At 40.9% G+C, this 19500-nt stretch overlaps 1 protein-coding gene across 1 annotated transcript in view; it reads right to left on the minus strand.

Annotated features, from left to right (window-relative positions):
• LOC124618647 (inter-alpha-trypsin inhibitor heavy chain H4-like) overlaps positions 1-19500 on the minus strand; it is a 132482-nt gene that overhangs the window by 58136 nt on the left and 54846 nt on the right. Inside the window, exon 2 of the mRNA XM_047145367.1 lies at positions 10270-10535. Coding sequence (XP_047001323.1) covers positions 10270-10535 — 266 coding nt within the window. The remainder of the gene's footprint in view (positions 1-10269; positions 10536-19500) is intronic.

Below are 19500 nucleotides of genomic sequence, written 5' to 3' on the forward strand. Positions count from 1 at the left end.
TCAAAAAGTAATTCATCACACTTAGTCATGTTATAGGCTTTTTTAGTACAGAAATTTGCTCCTTGAATACAACTGTTTCCCTATATCGCAAGAAACTATGTTTAAGCCAGAAATTGCTATGCAGCTAACCATAAGTATTTGAAATGGTCCAGAACTAAAATCCATGTTAATCAGTACACCAGTCTTTGGGTCTTATTGCATTCATGGATTTTAATTAAATTCACTACATATCCTGCAGATCAAACATTAGTGGTGTCAACTAGCATCACAGTAATATATATCTTTTTGCTGTGGTTATGGGCCTCTATTTTCAAGTCACTAAAACTCAAACATATTTCATTCTGACAGCTTATTTCAGGACTAAAATCCATTACATGTAACATTATCCAGCTGTATGTCATTCTGGAGAATGCTCTCAACAGGTATTAATTATTATTCTCATACCGTCAAAAGAGTCACATCTTTCTGATTTACGTGCTCTGGTGGCAACGCCAGAAAGAGAAACTGCAAAATAACATACCAAAGCAGCAAAAAAATTACTTTGTGCATGGCAGATGAAAGCTTTTTTCCAAAGGAAACCAAATAGAAATTGTTGACAAAGAAACAACATACAATATTACACTTTTAAGGATTTGTAAAGATTCATTCTTTACATTCACTCATACATTCATTTATTCATTCATTGTGTTTATAGATCCCATCAAAATGGAAAAACATCAGCAATGTGGAATGAGTTGGAGTATACATGAATAAAAGAACAGAAATAATAAAAACTTACTCTTTGTACCATATTACCAAAAATCTATTCCTTTTCTACTGCTTGGTGCTATTCACAGTTATACAATCTAAATTTAACAAATTAAATATGTAATAAAGCTGTTACTTTGACAAAAGTTGCTGCCTCTTAAGTTTTACTATGTGGCTGCTTTTTATCTACTATTAGTGACTTGATATTTACTCCATTATAATGGTATGTTTCAAAGAAAATATTTCCTACATCTGTAAGTACTGAGTCTTATTTACAGTACCTTACTACTTGTCATGTAGATTTATAACAGACACTTCTACTTGCCATGTAACTAACAGAATTTTTCAACCCCTGAATCTAGGTACTCAGATAATTTGTAGAAAAGAGTGGCTACAGAGGTTTGTAGTGAAAGTTCTACATGTGGATATAAAAGGTGGTAGTAGCTTTTAAGCTATTCATAAAACAGTGAGGATTAGAGATAACACTTCCTATAATGAGAGAAGGATGGAAAGACATCAGATGTACATGTTGCGCATCCTTTCGTGATTTAAAAAACTCTGCACTCATCCTCCTTAGATTTGTGGTTACCACGGAAGATTCGCTGGCTGAGAGATAACACACTTAATATTCCATACACATTTATTGGTCACTTGTACATATAACAAAGAACGGCTGTTATACATCTGTGTGCCAAAAGTTCACACAAGAACAGCTAGTCCAAAGAAGGAAGGTGCCAAAGATAGGGCACTCTGTGCCAGAGACACCACAGAGCCCCCATCCCCTGGTAGTGCAGAGCATGGCGGAGAGAAGGCTCATGAGATGAAGTCGTAAGCTTGGTGCCAAAGCAACAGGTGTAGGCAGCAGCCGGCATGGGAATTTGGGTCAGCAGTGTTGGTGGGGCTGCAGCCCAGTGGTTCCAATGGCTGTACATGAGAGGTGACGGCGCGCGGAGATGAATCGGCCGAAGGCAGGACGGCTCCGTTAGGAGGATGTCGTCGTTGAGAGACCACGCCGGTTATGTCTATTAACCGAGACTGTCTGTGGCCATCCATGGAGGTGAATGACGAATGTGTTGGTACTGCAACATAGCACATGGTGAGGGCCCAAATATAGCAGCTGAAGGGCTGCCTGCACAGTGTCGTCCGTCAGCATAACAAAGTCGCACATAGCTAGGTCCCTGTGGAACCAGGGTGGGGAGATCCTTGGATGCGGCGGAAGATGAATCCTTGACAAACTCGGTGGGGAGAAGGATAAGCTCACTGTACAGAACCTCAGCAAGTGAATACCCAGGAGGACCCACGGAGGGTTTCCAACCATAGCCCCCCGTGGCACCTTAGGTTGCCCTTGAGTGTGCTGTGCCACTGCTAGACGAGGCCGTTTGTCTGTGGTTGGTAAGCTGTGGTACGAAACTTGGCGACGCCACAGAGTTCGCAGAGTCATGCGAAGAGGGTGAACTAAAATTAGCGTCCCTGGTTGGTGGTGAGAGATAGGGGGCGGCTGAAGCGAGTGAACTACACCGAGATGAAGGAATGGGCGACAATCTCGGCTGTGGTGTCAGTAAGAGGAATCGCCTCAACCCATGGGTCACACAGTCAATGACCAATAAGATATATCTGTAGCCCTTGGACAGAGGAAGGGGACCAAACATCGATATGGACGTGCCAGAAGTGCCCCTTCACGACATCAAACTTGCCCAGAGGAGGTGGGGTGTGCCTGCCGACCTTGCTGTGCTGGCATGAAATGCCTGCACGGCTCCAAGTGCAATAGTCGTGCTTCACACCAGGCCTGACAAAGCGCTCAGTAACCAGCTGCATCGTGGCCCATGTCCTAGGCTGAGCTAAGCCATGCAAGGTGGTAAAGATGCTGTGATGAAGGGCAGCAGGGACCAGGGGGCAAAATGTGCCCATAGAGGTGTCACAGAGGACAGGGATTGCCGAACCAGGTAGTATATGGGGTTGGACAGAGAGCGATGAGCTGTTGTCTGATCTAAGTTGCTGTATATTGTATCATCATCATCATCAGCTTGTAGTCGGGCGAGTTCCTCCAGGTCAAGTGGTGCAGTTAGCATGCAGATGCAGGAAAGGTTCTCTGTGCCACGGATATAGCGTGCATCGGAAGATTGCTGACAGATGTAGTCCATATGGCGCAAACACCTGGGCGGAAGGTCTTTATCAGGATTACAAATAGTGTGGCTTGTGATCAGTATAGATCATGAAGGGTCGCCCCTCGATGTCACTACGAAAAATGTTTAATCGCCTTATGCACTGCGAGTAACTCATGGTCAAATTCTGACCATCTGCACTGGCCGTTAGTCAGTTTCTTGGAAAAGAAGCAGAGGGGTTGGGTGGAGTCGGCAGTGTGCTGCTGTAAAACAGTGCCCACAGCTGAGTCACTGACATCAGTCATGATAGAGACATGGGCGTCAGGTGTCAGGGTGGGCGAGTGTGACAGCTTTGGCTAGGGCAGTTTTAAGTTTACCAAAAGCATTGAGCATAGGTTGGGTCCACTCCAACTTCTGTTTTCCAGTTATGTTCTTGGCGGAGAGAGCATCTCTGAAGGCCATTTGGATGGAGGCAGCTTGAGGAATATGGCGGTGGTAAAAGTTTGCCATACTCAGAAAATTTCGAGGCTGAGCATAATCCTCGGACAGAGGAAGTTTAAATATGATTTCGACACAAGAATTCGTTAGTCAGAGGCCATTGGCAGAGACGGAATGGCCGAGGAAGGTAACGTTTGTGGAACACAGTTGAGATTTATCATGGTTGATCACCACCCCATTGGCAGCGAGGGCCAAATGTATTGAATGGAGGTGAACTTGATGCTCCTCAGCAAAGGAAGGAAAGGTAAGAATATCGACTAAGTAATCATAGGCAAAAGGCAGAGGGAGAAAAATGGAATCAATGAACCACTGCCATGTCTGTGCTGCATTTTTCAATCCATAAGGCATGTAACAGTATCAAATAGGCCGAAGGGTGTGAGGATGACCGTCTTCAGAATATCTGGTGGATGCATAGGAGTCTGGTGATATGCTTTGGAACATCTAATACGGAGAAAAAGGTAGAACATGATGCAACTGCGTGAAATCTTGGATATGTGGAATGGGATAGTTATCAATAATGCTGCGGGCATTAAGGGACCTGTAGTCCCCACACATGCGTAAGGTGCTGTCCTTTTTGGGAACAAGGTGAATGGGGGAAGACCAGTTGCTATTGGAGGGGCAGAGGATGGCCGAAGCCAACAGATCCTGATCGATCTCCTTTGCACGCAGAAGTTTGGAAGCATTAAGGTGCCTGGCCTTAAAACTAACAGATGGGCCATCAGTGGTGCGAATCATATGACAAGTGCCATTACTGATGACCGATAATCGCGTAGGGAAGTCAATACGAGGGGTCAAGACGGTATCCACAGGCAACATTGGTTCACTGACCTTGATGAACCGGGACCATGTAGATGGGGTGTCAGCTGCAGTCAGCGATGGAAGGCGTGATGCAGGAGTGAAGCAGCACGAAGAGTCGGAAGACGTGTATACAGGTGCCTCTTGGAAATTCGACTGCAGCGATGCGAAAAACACAGCAGGCAGTGGAGTGCTTGACACTGGAGCAGGTTGGTGAGAAGACTGTGTAGGGGTGTGCACTGGGCTGCCTCGCTGTGGGGCTGCAGATAGGCAGTGTATGGTGTGCCGTGCATGTGACAATTCAGCGGAGGCCGCCGTGATTTAGGCATGTAAGTCATCGTTCTGGGAGCGGAGTTGGTCGATCTGAGAGCGCATGTATAACAGATCAGGGAGCCGTGTGGTTATACCCTCAACCAGGCAAGCACGTATGAAAAATGTAGCCAAGGAGGCAGAGGGTGAAGTCGCGCTAAACTCAGATGTGCGTGGAACTGTAGAGCCAGATGCGTGGCGGAGCAAGGCGGCCTGCAGGTCTGGTGAAAGTTCGTAATGGTGTAGAAAATCCAACCCGATCACAGGTTCATCCACATCAGCAGCATGTAAGGTCCAAGGGAAGGTGTGAACCAGTGAGAGGTGAAGTGACATCTTGATGGAGCTGTGGACTGCAGTGGGAGAATGTTTGATGGCAATCAAGGTGATGGTAGAGGTGGATAGCATGTCGACAGTGTGCTTGGCCGAGATGATGCTGATGTCAGCGCCAGTGTCAACAATAAAGCGGATGCCAGTCGAGAGATAAAGGCGTTGCATCACTGAAGCGGGTGGTGCAGCATCAGAAGATAGGCTCTGTGAAGGTACGTGGCGGGACGTGGCGCCTAAACGTGCCCACTAATCTCCTTTGGGGTAGGTGCAGGGCACACGACAGTTGCGGGCAGTGTCCCCATAAGTAGTGTGGAACCAGCACAGCGGGTAGGTCGGTTGGCGGACCGATGCTCTGCGGGCGGAAGTTGCGGCTGACTGCGGCTGGGCCAGCAGTCGATCGCGCTGCTGCTCAGGCAAGGTCAGGAGCCCGCTGGCAGTACCAACGCCATTAGGTGGCAGCTCCTGATGGGCAGCTGAGGTGATCGTGCTGACCTCTGCTGACAGGGTGCAGAACCAGAGGGACAGGTGTGCCAACTGAGGATGGTGGAGATGAAATTCATGACAGGTGGTGTTGGTGATGAATGCTGGCGTAAGCCTAATCTGCCATGCATAATCGAACCTTGAGTGGGCCAGCAACGTGAGATAGTAGATGAAGCTTCAGATTCGAAGGAAATTTGACCATTCACAATGTCCAAAGAGTGGCATCAGGCAATGTGTGGCCATCAATTAAAGCACAGTAGATGCCACCAAAGCTGTGAAGGGGTGCGGTCATCAAGATGCTCCTCATGAATAACGTGATGGATAGCCTCTGCCGGAGGTCAGGAAAGGTGCTTGATAACACTGATTTGGCCATCAAATATTTGTGCAAGGCAGGTGGTGAGAGGAGAAAGTCGGTGATGAGGTCTGTATGTGCGTGAAGATGGCTCATCAGGCAGACAAAATGGGCGCCATCATCGGAAATGCCATGGATGTTCAGGAGGTGGTGCACTAAGGCCAACCAAGTTTTTGGGTTGTCTTTCTGCAATGCAGGTACCATAGGGAGCCTGACTGTTACACATGTTGAGTCAGCACAGGCAGAGCAGGACGCCTCCAACACCGGAAGTGCGGTAGTGGTGAACTGTGTGTCGCCCGAGGTCCGGGTGGGGCAGTGGCCACATGCAGCACACAATATGGAGGGGGCGGAGGAGGCGGCGGGTGTATAAGCTGGCAAGGTGTGTCCAATCAGCAAACCTGACGAAGAACACAGCACGGACATAACAGCTGGTGCCATTGGAGCAGTGGGTGGGGGGGGGGGGGGGGGGGAGTCATGGTGGAGCTATGGGGCAGTGAACCTGGTAACCAGTGTGGGCAGAATGGCCAGCATTGTTATGAAAGCAAGTGGAAGGCTGTCGTGGTGCAACCACAGTGTGATGTTCGCGGATACTGTCACGGTCGAGGCAACAGGCGTTGCCGAAATGGCATGCGGGAGGGGGGAGTGCTGCAACATTATATAAATGATGAATGAGAATGTGCTACCCGATGCATAGAAATGTTCGATTCACAGTCCCAGAAATTTGCTGGCACATCAAGCTGTCCCAAAGGGAACAATATACATGAAGGATAAACCGCAATGTCTTTAGCTGCAAAGTCCTCCATGTTGTGGTCAGGCAGTGCACACTGTCCATGTTGCATCTGTTGTTGTGCTGCCACATTAGACAGTGGCCGTATTGAACCAGGAAAGATTAGGTGACCACCGGTGTGGCCAGGTGTATATAACTTTTCACTTTCAACCAAGTTCAAAGGATGTACACTTGTCCACTCATGGCCACAAGCAGCAGAGTTGATGGGGCCCATTACACTTGCACTGAAAGTCACAGGTAGATCCATTGTGGCATAAACAGTGCAGTTCGGCTTGCAATGTGAGTGAATGACAAAACCAGCACAAATAACACTGGATGAGATGTCGACGGTGTCGGGGTCACCACTGTGGCTATCACAGAAGATTAGATGAGAGACAACACACTTAATAATGAATACACATTTATTGGTCACTCATACTTATAACAAAGAATGGTTGTTACACATCTGCGCACTGAAAGTTCAAACAAGAACAACTAGTCCAAAGAAGGAAGGTGCCAAAGATAGGGCACTCTGTGCCATAAATGCCACAGAATCATCACTGAAGATGCTTTTGTTCTCATAAATACGTAGTTCCTCAGTCTTTCCTTGACATTAAGTTTTAGTTTTGAATACTATTTTCTTAATAGGCCATTTTCAACAAATTAATGAAATGAATGGCTCTACCTTGTGTCACGTGCTTCTGCTTTCATCTTTCTATTTCCAGTTGTCTTTATTGTTGTGTTACTTACTATATTTATTCTCTTTTTTTCTCTGTGTTTTGTAGTGCTCCACACTGTCATTTCTTTATGGGTAATCACTTTCTCCTATTTATGAAATTCCTTCTCCTTATTTCAGCATGCCTTTTCCAATGTTAATTTTCTATAGTTCTCTTCTTTATTGAGTTTTGCATTACTGATACCCTTCTGCACTTTCTAACAGAGATTTTAATGTACAGGGCTTTTTAGGAGGAATAGTAACAATTTTAGGAGATGACAGTATAGACTAATTTGAATAAACAGTTCCGTATAATATTTCTCCAATTTTTATTGGGTACAGAGATACAACTGCTAGAATATAACCCAAACAAATATGAAAGTGTTAAGCAAAGACAAAATGAAGAGATGGTTTTCACATTTCCATTTGCGACTTCAATGCACTTTCTGACTCTCTTAGCAACACCATATGTAGCTCTTCTGAGGTGGTTTTGATGTTCTTTTATGAGGGCATCACTATTGATAATCAAAATTCTCAATTGATCTCTTATGTTTACTTTTTCTTTGTAGACATCATTTTGCAGTCATCCTCACATGCAAATACCTAAAGGGGAAATGTCCAGGGACCTTGGAGAACAAGAAATATGACCCTTTTCCGCTAATCCATGTCCTAGGGAATGTTAGGTTTAGATGATGTGTTACCTATAACTAGAATGTGCAGGAGCCCCATTAAGCTGAAAGAAAATACTCATCCTTTTAGTCAAAGGAATCTCTTCCAATAACACAGGATGCTTGGTTTCCAGTAAGTTGAGATAACAGGGCCCTGTAAGGTGCAGTAACATAACAGGCCCAGTCAACTGATTGTCCATCACCCATATGACATATTTACAGAGAACTGTTCCTGACAAGGTGTCTCCACAATGATATGTGGGATTTGATCAGATCACTGATTTGAGTTGTGAGTGTTACTCATACCATCATGAGCGAAAATAGCTTCATCACTAAATAGTATGTGTGGAAGTATTTGACAGTTTGTAATTAGCCATTGTCAAAATTCCAATCACTTGCCTGTACCTTCGTTGCAAAGGTCTTGAATCCACTGTAAATGATAATGATAGAGGTTGTGCATACGCAATGCATGTCTTATTCTTGAACATGGAACACTGATATGTGTAGAAATTCTGTGTGTGCTCACTGGAGGGCTACATTCTACCACACTTCATCCACACTCTGCTCATTTGCATGTAAAGATGAGAAATGACTGTTGGTACTGAACCAGTGTCTCACAGTTCAGTTAAGCATGAGTAAACACTCTGGAATTGGATACTCTGCCATTAGGGTATCATGTACCATATTCACTACAAGTAGCAGCAGCGTTTCCATTACAAAACTCTTATACCAACTTCATATCAGCTGCACACATGCACACCTTTGTGTGTGTGTGTGTGTGTGTGTGTGTGTGTGTGTGTGTGTGTGTGTGTGTGTGTGTGCAGTCAATGACTCAATACTTCAGTGAGTGGTTTCCTTTACACCCAAATTATTTACATTCTACCAAACTTTCTTTGTCGTAGTAACAGTAGCACTGGCTAGTTAATCACAGTATCTGTTGAAATAATCAATTATATGTAAACTGAAGCATAACTTGAACTTTGAAAGAAAAATGGTAGTCAATAAGTAATCTGCAATTGCAGGCTTTCTTTGCATATTCCAGTGATGAACACTTCTCGGGTGATCAGCCTACAACACGACGCCACCACTCGACTCATCACCCAAGAAGAGTTAATCACAATAAATAATCTCAAGCATCTGGTATGCAGACACACAAAATGAAAACTACTGTGTAAAATGACAGCAGTAACTAGCTGTATTTCCGTAACCAATAACAACTGGCCATACATGCAGTGTTTTAGTGAAATGAAAATATTTACTATTCCTCCTGAAACATCCAATATATGTCATCAGCTTGCTTTCAGTTTGTTTTAAATATCATCTGTTAATATTCAATGCTACCTGCTGTACTCTGCGTCTATTCTCTCTAATTTGCCTTTTCCCTCCTCTTCTTTTATGCCCAAACATTTAATTTCTTTTCCTTCTTTCCACTTTATTCTATAAGAGGTTTTCAAAAAGTTTCCTTTTGAGGGCATTGCTGCAGCATGTGAGCAAGGTAGCACAACTCTTGATTACATGGAGACAGTGGATTAGTGTGGGATTCTTGTTTTTCCAAAGTGCAAGTGGTAAATGCAGAAATGTGAACTATGGCAACATTATTACCAAATCTGTCCAAATATGACCAATGTGCTGTTATTCTTTTCTTGTCTGCTGAAGGGCAAACATTGATAGTCATCCACAGGAGGGTGAAGAATGTGTATGGTGCACCATCTCCACTGAAAACCAATGTAGTGTAATGGTGCACCAAGTTCCATGATGGTCACAATTCACCATAAGACTCTGGTCAATCTGGGAGGCGAGCCTCATCCATTATGGAATTCAAGTGTCAGACACTTGAGCACCCATCTTGTAGTACTAATTTCTCTCCAAGTGATTATCTTAAGGCTTTGAAGGGTCAATGATTCTTATCAGATGAGGATGAGCAGCAAGCAGTTATGGACTTCTTCATGCAGCAGATATGGTGTTTTACCAAATGGGTACCTTCCACCTGGTGATTCGGTGGGATGATTGCCTCAGTTGTCATGGTGATTATTCCTGACTGGCATGATTCTGGACTGTACAGCCTTTGAACAGAAACTTTTTGATTGCCTCTTATGTATTAACAAACCTTTCATTGTCGAATTCGAGGGACAGTCTTCTTTTGTTCATAATTATGGAGATGATGGCTCCTTCACGTATATAGATAGTCATTTTATCTGTATTTACCTGAAGCTTGAAAATTTATTTGTCTTTCATGTATCCTTTCTTTCAGGAGTGCTAGTTCTGCAAGGTTCGCAGAAGAGCTTCTGTAAAGTTTTTTTGTCTTTCATGAATAGAAACTTATATTGTTTCATTTCGCAGTAACCACTGATGAGTAAATAAAAAAGAAAGAGAGAGAGAGAGAGAGCGAAGTTCAAAGAACCTATATTGTTAGCATTTTTTGTTATAATGTATTGGCTGGCGGTAAAAAATATTCTTGTATATTTTGTTCTTAGATTAAATATAATTTTCCATTACCTTTCATAACTTACATAATAAATCCAGATATGAAAGCTGAATCAGGAAGCACAATCTTAAACTGTATCTCATTTGATTCATTCTGTAGGTTAGCAATCTTGCTGTGCACAAGGGTTTTTGCATATCTGTGCCGGATATCAGAGAAGACATGTAAAGTGTAAATTTCCATAGAGCTGCTGCTGTTCCTAATGTTAGGCATCTCAGTTCTCCCGTCTGAACTTTCATTTTCTGAAGTATCTTCCTCATCTTTCACTAGTGTTACAAATGCCGTTGTTGCCTCCTGGAACATAATTGAGTTCTTAACAACATGTATGGAATCTCACTGAAACTATTTCTTTATTTTCTGGCCTGGTCAATAAACTTAATTTGTCATCTTTGTGCAATAGATATAAATGTTAGCTAGTTCTTCTCACTATTTATAGAAACATAAATTCATCATCCTTGGACACATGCAGTGACATATTTTTATAAAATTGTTAATGTTACAATGCAGGCAAAAAAAAAATTGCTTTGATTTCTAGATATACATTACCCAGAAATGAAATAATATTGACGCTGAGGCTGGAAAGCAGTTTTTAACAAGCCAAATCAATAATGAAGAATTAGCTAAAGCAATAATTCTGGAAATACATCACATTATAATGAAACTAAAAACATGAAATGTCCAATTAAAAATTAATAACTAAGTACACAAAGTAAGAAAAATTTGAAGTTCAGATTATGATTTCACTTTTTCAATACTACTGCAACAAAGTTGATGATGTAACCATTAAGTAATGAATTTGGAAGATTTTTTCTTTGATGTATTAATAGAATATTTTTTAATTGTCTTGTTTTTAATTGCATAAATTTTTATTACAATGAAGCACAATTATTAAGGCAATTTTAAAATCTGATACAAAGGTATCTTTCTCCAGATTTAAGTGAGAAATCATGCAATACATCACAAGCCCTACATATCACTCCCATAAGAGTCATGATGACACAGTTATAGCAATTACAGCACATAAACAATTACAGAATGCTCTAAGGAATTTAATCAATTATTCTTCCCAACTCCCATATGCGAATGGAACTGGTAAATGGGAAGCAAATTAAATATAGAATCTGATAGGGATTCCATTGCCCTCTGGAGATTTGTTCAATTTTAGTCATGACAGTTGTTTTTCAATGCCTCTGACACTAATCTCTATTTAATTCATCCTAGCAGTGGTATGCGAATTAAATATTGGGGCAGTAGTCATGTGTTGTCATTTGTAAAGAAACATTAGAAAATGGAGTGCAGTATTTCTCCTTCGGTTTTGCTGTCCTCAATTTCAGTTTCTGTCTCATCCGTGAGTAACTAGAAACTAGCTTTCATGTTACTAACAGTCTTTTTTATATGTCCTGAATTTCTTTGAGCTTTGTGTAAGATCTTTGGACAATGTTCTCCTATAGTAGATGTGCAGCATTTACTATACTCTATCCTCTCCTCTGGTAGAGGTTCAGTGTAGATCTCTTAATGTGGAAGACATTGCAATTTTTTTCAGAAGTTTTTCTTTGTTGCTTTAAACATTCTAGTTCCACCTTGTATGCTTACCTACCAGCCACTATCTGAGTCACAGATGAGTTTCTTAAAATACTTAAAATAATTTCATTTTGCATTCTGTGATTTTTCTGTGGTTTCTTGCAGATGGTCTTTCTGTAACCAGTTGCTTGGATCAAAAATAGTTTCTTATTGTTTTAGCTTAATCAAAGCACCATTTGTTGAAGGTAGTGGTTCTTTATTTTTTTCTGCCTGATTTTCATCAGGAGATTCATTAGGAGTTTCTGTGGGTTGGCATTTCAGTGCTGCAGCCTGAGAAGGTGCATTTTCAGGCTTGGCATGACCCACAGCAAAACCTTGTTTGTTATACGCAAGGAAACTATAAGGTTCAATCTAATAACTGCTTTACTGGCTGCAGCTGCTTTGAAACGTGCAGATGTCAATGGATGGCGGCCCCAGTTGGCTATGTGGAATGTCTTAAATTTTTGGAGTATGATTAACAAGAATAAGACATGAAAAAATAGTGACTCTGAAATGCGTATTATCTAAGATAGTCAAGTATAGCATAGAACACCCAATTGTCATACCTGTTATTCTACAATAGCTTACATTGAATATACTGAAAATTATAACACAGCATACAATGGTGAAGACAATTATCTAACATATGCTTAACTGTCAGCAGTGGCTTCAATGTGTGAGTTTTTACAGTCTCAGCTTGTGAAGTATTAGTGGTGTCCATACGCTGGATTTAATTAGAATTGAGAACTAAAACTACTGTTAAGTGATAAGCCACCTTACATCATTTGTAAATTTGTCTTTGTCTCCCCTGCATGTTTTTGATGTAAGTCCAGATATATTTACTTATTGTGTACATACAGTGTAAAGTGAAATACAGACAACAACAGTTTCTGTTATAATAAATTGTTTATAGTATATAGGGTGAAGCGAAATTTGTGCACTCGGGCTTTGCAGTGCGACTCCTCACATGCCAGCATTAAAAAAATGTCTGGCACAAAATTTTGTCCAGCGAGCACATCCAGCAGAAAAAGGATGTTAAAGAGTAGCAATCTGGCAACACTGTAACCACATGCATAGTAAACAACAGGAAGCAGTTGTTCAGTACAATTGGTGCAGTGGATAGAGTTTTGGGTTAGCATGCAGGAGGTTGAGAGTTCAATCCTGGGTTCAAGCATATGTTTCTTATTTGGTAAATGTAGTCCAAGTGGTATGGTATCTGGCATCTTAACTGGCAACAGTGATTGCAGCGGGTCCTCTGGAAAACATGTACACTTACATATGACAATCATAGAAATGGAAGATTGGTCAGCTTTGAAAGATGCCCTTTCCACATCACGGGCTCAAATTTATTCGCACCACTTCCTCTACTAGAAGCGAAATCTGTTTTCTTTGTACCCTCCTCTAATGGTCACATAGATTAGTACCAACTATTATTCTTACCTCATTCAGGTCCATTACATTTTGTTATGGCCTTACGTTACCAATAGGACTAGCAACGTGCTTTACGAATAATGTCCAAACTCGATTAGTATATGTATGTGTTATCACCATGGTCCCATTAATTGTTTCAACTGCCAATTTCTTATTTGCCTAACCATGTATTTGTTGTGTTCAGCATTACAAAATGTTGTAAATTTAGGATATGTGTGACATAAGAAATGGTATATATTACAGAATGAAATGTCAGAATGAAATTAGCAAATAAAAAAAAGTGCCCCAACCCAGGATTGAACCCTCAACCTCCTGCATGCTAATCCAAAATTCTATCATCCACTGCGCCAACTGTGCAGCACAACTAGAGTGTGTTGTCAGAGGTAGTTAGCATACGTGTTGTTACAGTGTTGCCAGACTGCCACTCTTTAACGTCATTTTTCTGAGGGATGTACTCGCCAGACGAAATTTTGTGACAAACATTTTTTTATTGCTGGCATGTGAGGAGTCACCCTGCAAAGCCTGAGTGCACGAATTTTGCTTCACCCTGTATACAGGGTGGTCCATTGATCATTACCGGGCCAAATATCTCACAAAATAAGTGTCAAACGAAAAAATTACAAAGAACGAAACTTGTCTAGCTTGAAGGGGAAACCAGATGGTGCTATGGTTGGCCCACCAGATGGCACTGCCATAGGTCAAATGGATATAAACTGCATTTTTTAAAATAGGAACCCCCATTTTTTAGTACATATTCGTGTAGTACGTAAAGAAATATTAATGTTTTAGTTGGACCACTCTTTTCACTTTGTGATAGATGGCACTGTAATAGTCACAAACACATAGCTCACAATTTTAGATGAACAGTTCGTAACAGGTAGGTTTTTTTAAATTAAAATACAGAACTTAGGTACATTTGAACATTTTATTTCGGTTGTTCCAATGTCATACAGGTACCTTTGTGAACTTATCATTTCTGAGAATGCACACTGTTACAACGTGATCACCTGTAAATACCACATTAATGCTCAAAATGATGTCCGTCACCCTCAATGTGTTTGGCAGTACGTGTAACGACACTCCTCTCAACAGCGAGTAGTTCACCTTCCGTAATGTTCGCACATGCATTGACAATGCGCTGACGCATGTTGTCAGGCATTGTCGGTGGATCACGATAGCAAATATCCTTCATCTTTCCCCACAGAAAGAAATCCGGGGATGTCAGATCCAGTGAACATGCGGGCCATGGTATGGTGCTTCGATGACCAATCCACCTGTCAAGAAATATGCTATTCAATACCACTTCAACCGCATGTGAGCTATGTGCCAACATCCATCATGTTGGAAGTACATCGCCATTCTGTCATGCAGTGTAACATCTTGTAGTAACATCGGTAGAACATTACGTAGGAAATCAGCAATAAAATGGGGACCAATTATCCTTCCTCCCACAATGCCGCACCATACATTAACCCGCCATGGTTGCAGATGTTCCACTTGTCGCAGCCATCATGGATTTTCCATTGCCGAATAGTGCATATTATGCCGGTTTACGTTACCGCTGTTGGTGAATGATGCTTAATCACTAAATAGAACACGTGCAAAAAATCTGTCATCATTCCGTAATTTCTCTTGTGCCCAGTGGCAGAACTGTACTCAATGTTCAAAGTAGTTGCCATGCAATTCCTGGTGCATAGAAATATGGTATAGGTGCAATCGATGTTGATGTAGCATGCTCAACACCGACGTTTTTGAGATTCCTGATTTTCGCGCAATTTGTCTGCTACTGATGTGCGGATTTGCTGTGACAGCAGCTTTTAAAACACCTACTTGAGCATCATCATTTGTTGCAGGTCATGGCTGGCGTTTTGCATGTGGCTGAACACTACCTGTTTCCGTAAATAACGTAACTATCCTGCGAATGGTCTAGACACTTGGACGATGTTGTTCAGGATACCAAGCAGCATACATAGCACATGCCTGTTGGGCAATTTGATCACTATAGCCATACATCAACAGGATATCAACCTTTTCCGCAGTTGGTAAATGATCCATTTCAACACGGGTAATGTATCATGAAACAAATACTGTCCACACTGGTGGAATGTTATGTGATACCACGTACTTATAAGACGTTTGTGACTATTACAGCGCCATCTATCACAAAGCAAAAAAGTGGTCCAACTAAAACATTCATATTTCTTTTCATACTACACGAATATGTAATAAAAAATGTGGGTTCCTATTTTAAAAAATGCAGTTGATATCTGTTTGACCTATGGCAGTGCCATGTAGTGGGCCAACCACAGTGCCATCTGGTTTCCCCCTTCAAGCTAGATGAGTTTCGTTCTTTGTAGTTTGTTTGTTTGATGCTTATTTCGTGAGATATTTGGCCAGGTCACTATTAATGTACTAACCTGTATATATTATTGAGGTTTGTTATAATGACCACCAACTAAAAGTGACATTTACAGCACATTCAGGAAGATAATGGTTCAAATTGCAGCCTGGCCATCAAGATTTACATTTTCTGTTGTTAATCTAAATTGCTTAACACAAATACCAGGATAGTTCCATTGAAACTGACTGGGCTGGTTTTCTTCCACATTCCAAGCTTCAGCTCCATCAGTAATAGCCTCATTGCCAATGGAACACCAAACTGTCATCTTTTATTTGTGTCACTCGAAGCTGAGACGTTACTGAATGTAACTGAGCGAGCAGTAGCTATAGTACAAATTGTGAAAGAAAATCCGTGACAGCTGCAGTGGGTTTGGCGCAGCTGCTTCACTTGCGTACCTCAACCAATATCGAGGTATTCTACATCTCTATGACAATGCCTCATTGTTGTCCCAGTTCTTTTAACAACTACAGTTTTTGCCTGCAGCATCTGCACTTCACAATTGTAAGATGGCAACAGGGCTGCTGACTGTCAGAAATCTCATTTCAATGACTCTGCTATAGCAGGTATGAAGTAGTGATGATAGCATAGGCCCCACATTCAGATGAGTTTTGGGCTGCATCTCCCTCCTCACTTTCAGGGCCTGTACTGAATATGGCAGTGCTGACATCCATTTAAGTTGTATCAAGACTGTCAGATGTCCCAGGTCTGTGAGTTCCTGACACTCTGCACCAACGGTTGTGAGGTAAACAGTTACACATCAGCAACAGCTACAGGACAGATTGCTGATGAGCAAAAATACAATGTGGAGTATATTGCTAATCCACAAAGCCAGTGTGAGGAAATATGGCTACTACTGAGTAATCAGTGCTGTTCACAAGTTGACTCATGACATCCACACAGAGATGTGTGAATGTTTACAAACATTTGTAAATGTGTGAATTGTGAATACTTATTCTGAGGTTGACTTCCATGCCATAAGTAACTTCACATGGCATGTGATTTTTGTTATATACTTACATGGATGATTTATACACCCTCATTTGTGCATTTAAAAATGAGCCTGCCCTCAAAATTGGCCAGCAGTGCTAACTCTTTCTACAAATTATATTTATATTTAAATTTATAAATTGAAAATTTCTGTTAGCTGTATGTCAGTTACTAGCAAAGTTCATTTAATACTGCATTTCAAGTAGTTATGTGCTGGTATTATAAACAGTGCTCAGTGGCTACAGACAAAAGGACATATTTTCTTTAAAAAACACCATACATACTTACTTAGCATACATACATACTTAGCTATTAATAACAATTAAACAACAGCTATGTATGTTACTTAATGGCTATCCTGCGATGCATAACCTGAACTAAGTTGCAGGTTGCCTACCTAATGGTTTCCAGGGGCAACAAAAATTTGATTTTCAGTGTTTATTATAAAAAGTGACTGAATTTAAATATTGAAATTGTTGATTAATCTGCTTGTTAAGAGATATAGTCTTATGATGAAATTAAAACATGATGAGGGACTGGAATTTGATAGTAGCAAAGGGAAGGGAAGGAAAAATTGTAGGTGAACATTGACAAGGGGAAAGGAATGAAAGAGGAAGCCACCTAGTAGAATTCTGCACAGAGCATAATTTAATTATCACTAAGACCAGACTTAAGAATCATAAAAGGAGGTTGTATATGTGGAAGAGACCTGGAGACACAGTAAGGTTTCAGATTGTTTATATCATGGTCAGACAGAGATTAAGGAACTAGATTTTAAATTTTAAGACATTTCCAGGGGCTGATGTGGACACTGACCACAACTTATTGGTTAGGCACTGTATATTAAAACTGAAGAAATTGGAAAAACAAGAGGTTGTTGAGAGTTTCAGAAGGAGCATTATACAATGGTTGACTAGAACAGGGGAAAGGAACACAGTAGAATATGAATGAGTAGCTTTAAGAGATGAAATACTGAAGGCAGCAGAGGATCAAGTAGGTAAAAAGATGATGGATAGTAGAAATCCTTGGGTAACACTAGAGGTACTGAATTTAACTGATGAAAGGAGAAAATATAAAAATGCAGCAAATGAAGCGGACGAAAGGGAATACAAACATTTAAAAAATGAGACTGCAAGAACTGCAAAATTGCTATGAAGGAATGGCTAGATGACAAATGTAAGGATGTAGAAGCATATTTCACTAGGATAAAGATAGATAACACCTACAGGGAAATTAAAGAGGCCTTTGGGGAGAAATAAAGCAGCTGTATGAATATCAAGAGCTCAGATGGTAAACCAGTCCTAAGCAAAGAAGGAAAAGCTGAAAGGTGGTCTATAAAAAGCAGATGAGCTTGAAAGCAATACCTTAGAAAGAGAAGTGGGTGTAGATGTAGATGAGAAGGGAGATATGATAGTGTGAAAAGAATTTGACAAAGCTCTGAACGATCTAACTCAAAACAAGTCTTCGGGAGTAGACAATATTCCATCAGAACTACTGACAGCCTCGACAAAACGCTTCCTTCTGGTGTGCAAGATGTATGAGACAGGCAAAATACCCACAGATTTCAAGAAAAATGTAGTAATTTCAATTCCAAAGAAAGCAGTTGCTGACAGGTGTGAAAATTACCAAACAATCAGTTTAAAATGTCGTGGTTGCAAAATACTAACAGGAATTCTTTACAGAAGAATGGAAAAACTGGTAGAAGCAGACCTCGGGGAAAATCAGTTTGGATTCAGTAGGAATCAAAGTTCAGGAAGAAAAAATAAAAACAATGTAACTCTATCAAATACAGCAAAGGACTTGGAAGAGCAGTTGAATGGAATGGACAGTGTCTTGAAAGGAGGATATAAGATGAACAAAAGCATAACAAAGATGGAATGTAGTCAAACTAAATTATGTGATACTAATTGAATTAGATTATGAAATGAGACACTTAAAGAAGTAGATGAGTCTTGCTGCAAAATAACTGAGGATGGCTGAAGTAGAGAGGACATAAAATGTAGACTGGTAATGGAAAGTAAAGCATTTCTGAAGAAGAGAAATTTGTTAACATCAAATATAGATTTAAGAGTTAGGAAGCCTTTTCTGAAAGTATTTGTCTGAAGTGTAGCCATGGACAATAAATAGTTTAGGTAAAAATAGAACAGAAGCTTTCGAAATGTGATGCTACAGAAGAATGTTTAAGATTAGATGGGTTGATCTTGCAACTAATGAGGAGGTACTGAATAGAATTGGGGAGACAAGAAATTTGTGGCATAACTTGACTAAAAGAAGGGATATGTTGGTGGGACACATTCTGGGACATCGAGGGATCACCAGTTTCACAAATTTAGTATTGGCGGAAAGTGTGTGTGTGTGTGTGTGTGTGTGTGTGTGTGTGTGTGTGGTGAAAATTGTAGAGGGAGAGCAAGAGATGGATACAGTAAGCAGGTTCAGAAAGATGTAGGTTGCATTAGTTATTTGGAGACAAAGAGGCTCGCACAAGATAAGAGTAGCGTGGAGAGCTGCATCAAACCAGTCTTCAGACTGAAGGCCATAACAACAGTAGTCTCATGAGAAAGGTTCAACACGTTAGGATCAGTATTACAGCTATAAACCATGTATAAGTCTTGATGAAGTATAACGTACCATTCACAAATACTCAGACTATATTCATTGAGTATCTGCAAATGAGAGCACTTAGTGACTTGCAACAAACTTTACATATAATTTCAAGCCTTTACAAAACTTTTACTTGCTAACACCATCAACAAAATGATGAAAGGAAAAAAAGTTTACCACTCACTACAGTTTTGCTTTTTATGTGGTAAAACTGTCATATCAGCCTTGACATTTTAATTTATTACTTCCTTACTATAAATTGTATTTGCAACACATTTT

Source organism: Schistocerca americana, chromosome 1 (genome assembly GCF_021461395.2).
Source record: "Schistocerca americana isolate TAMUIC-IGC-003095 chromosome 1, iqSchAmer2.1, whole genome shotgun sequence".
NCBI lineage: Eukaryota > Metazoa > Arthropoda > Insecta > Orthoptera > Acrididae > Schistocerca > Schistocerca americana.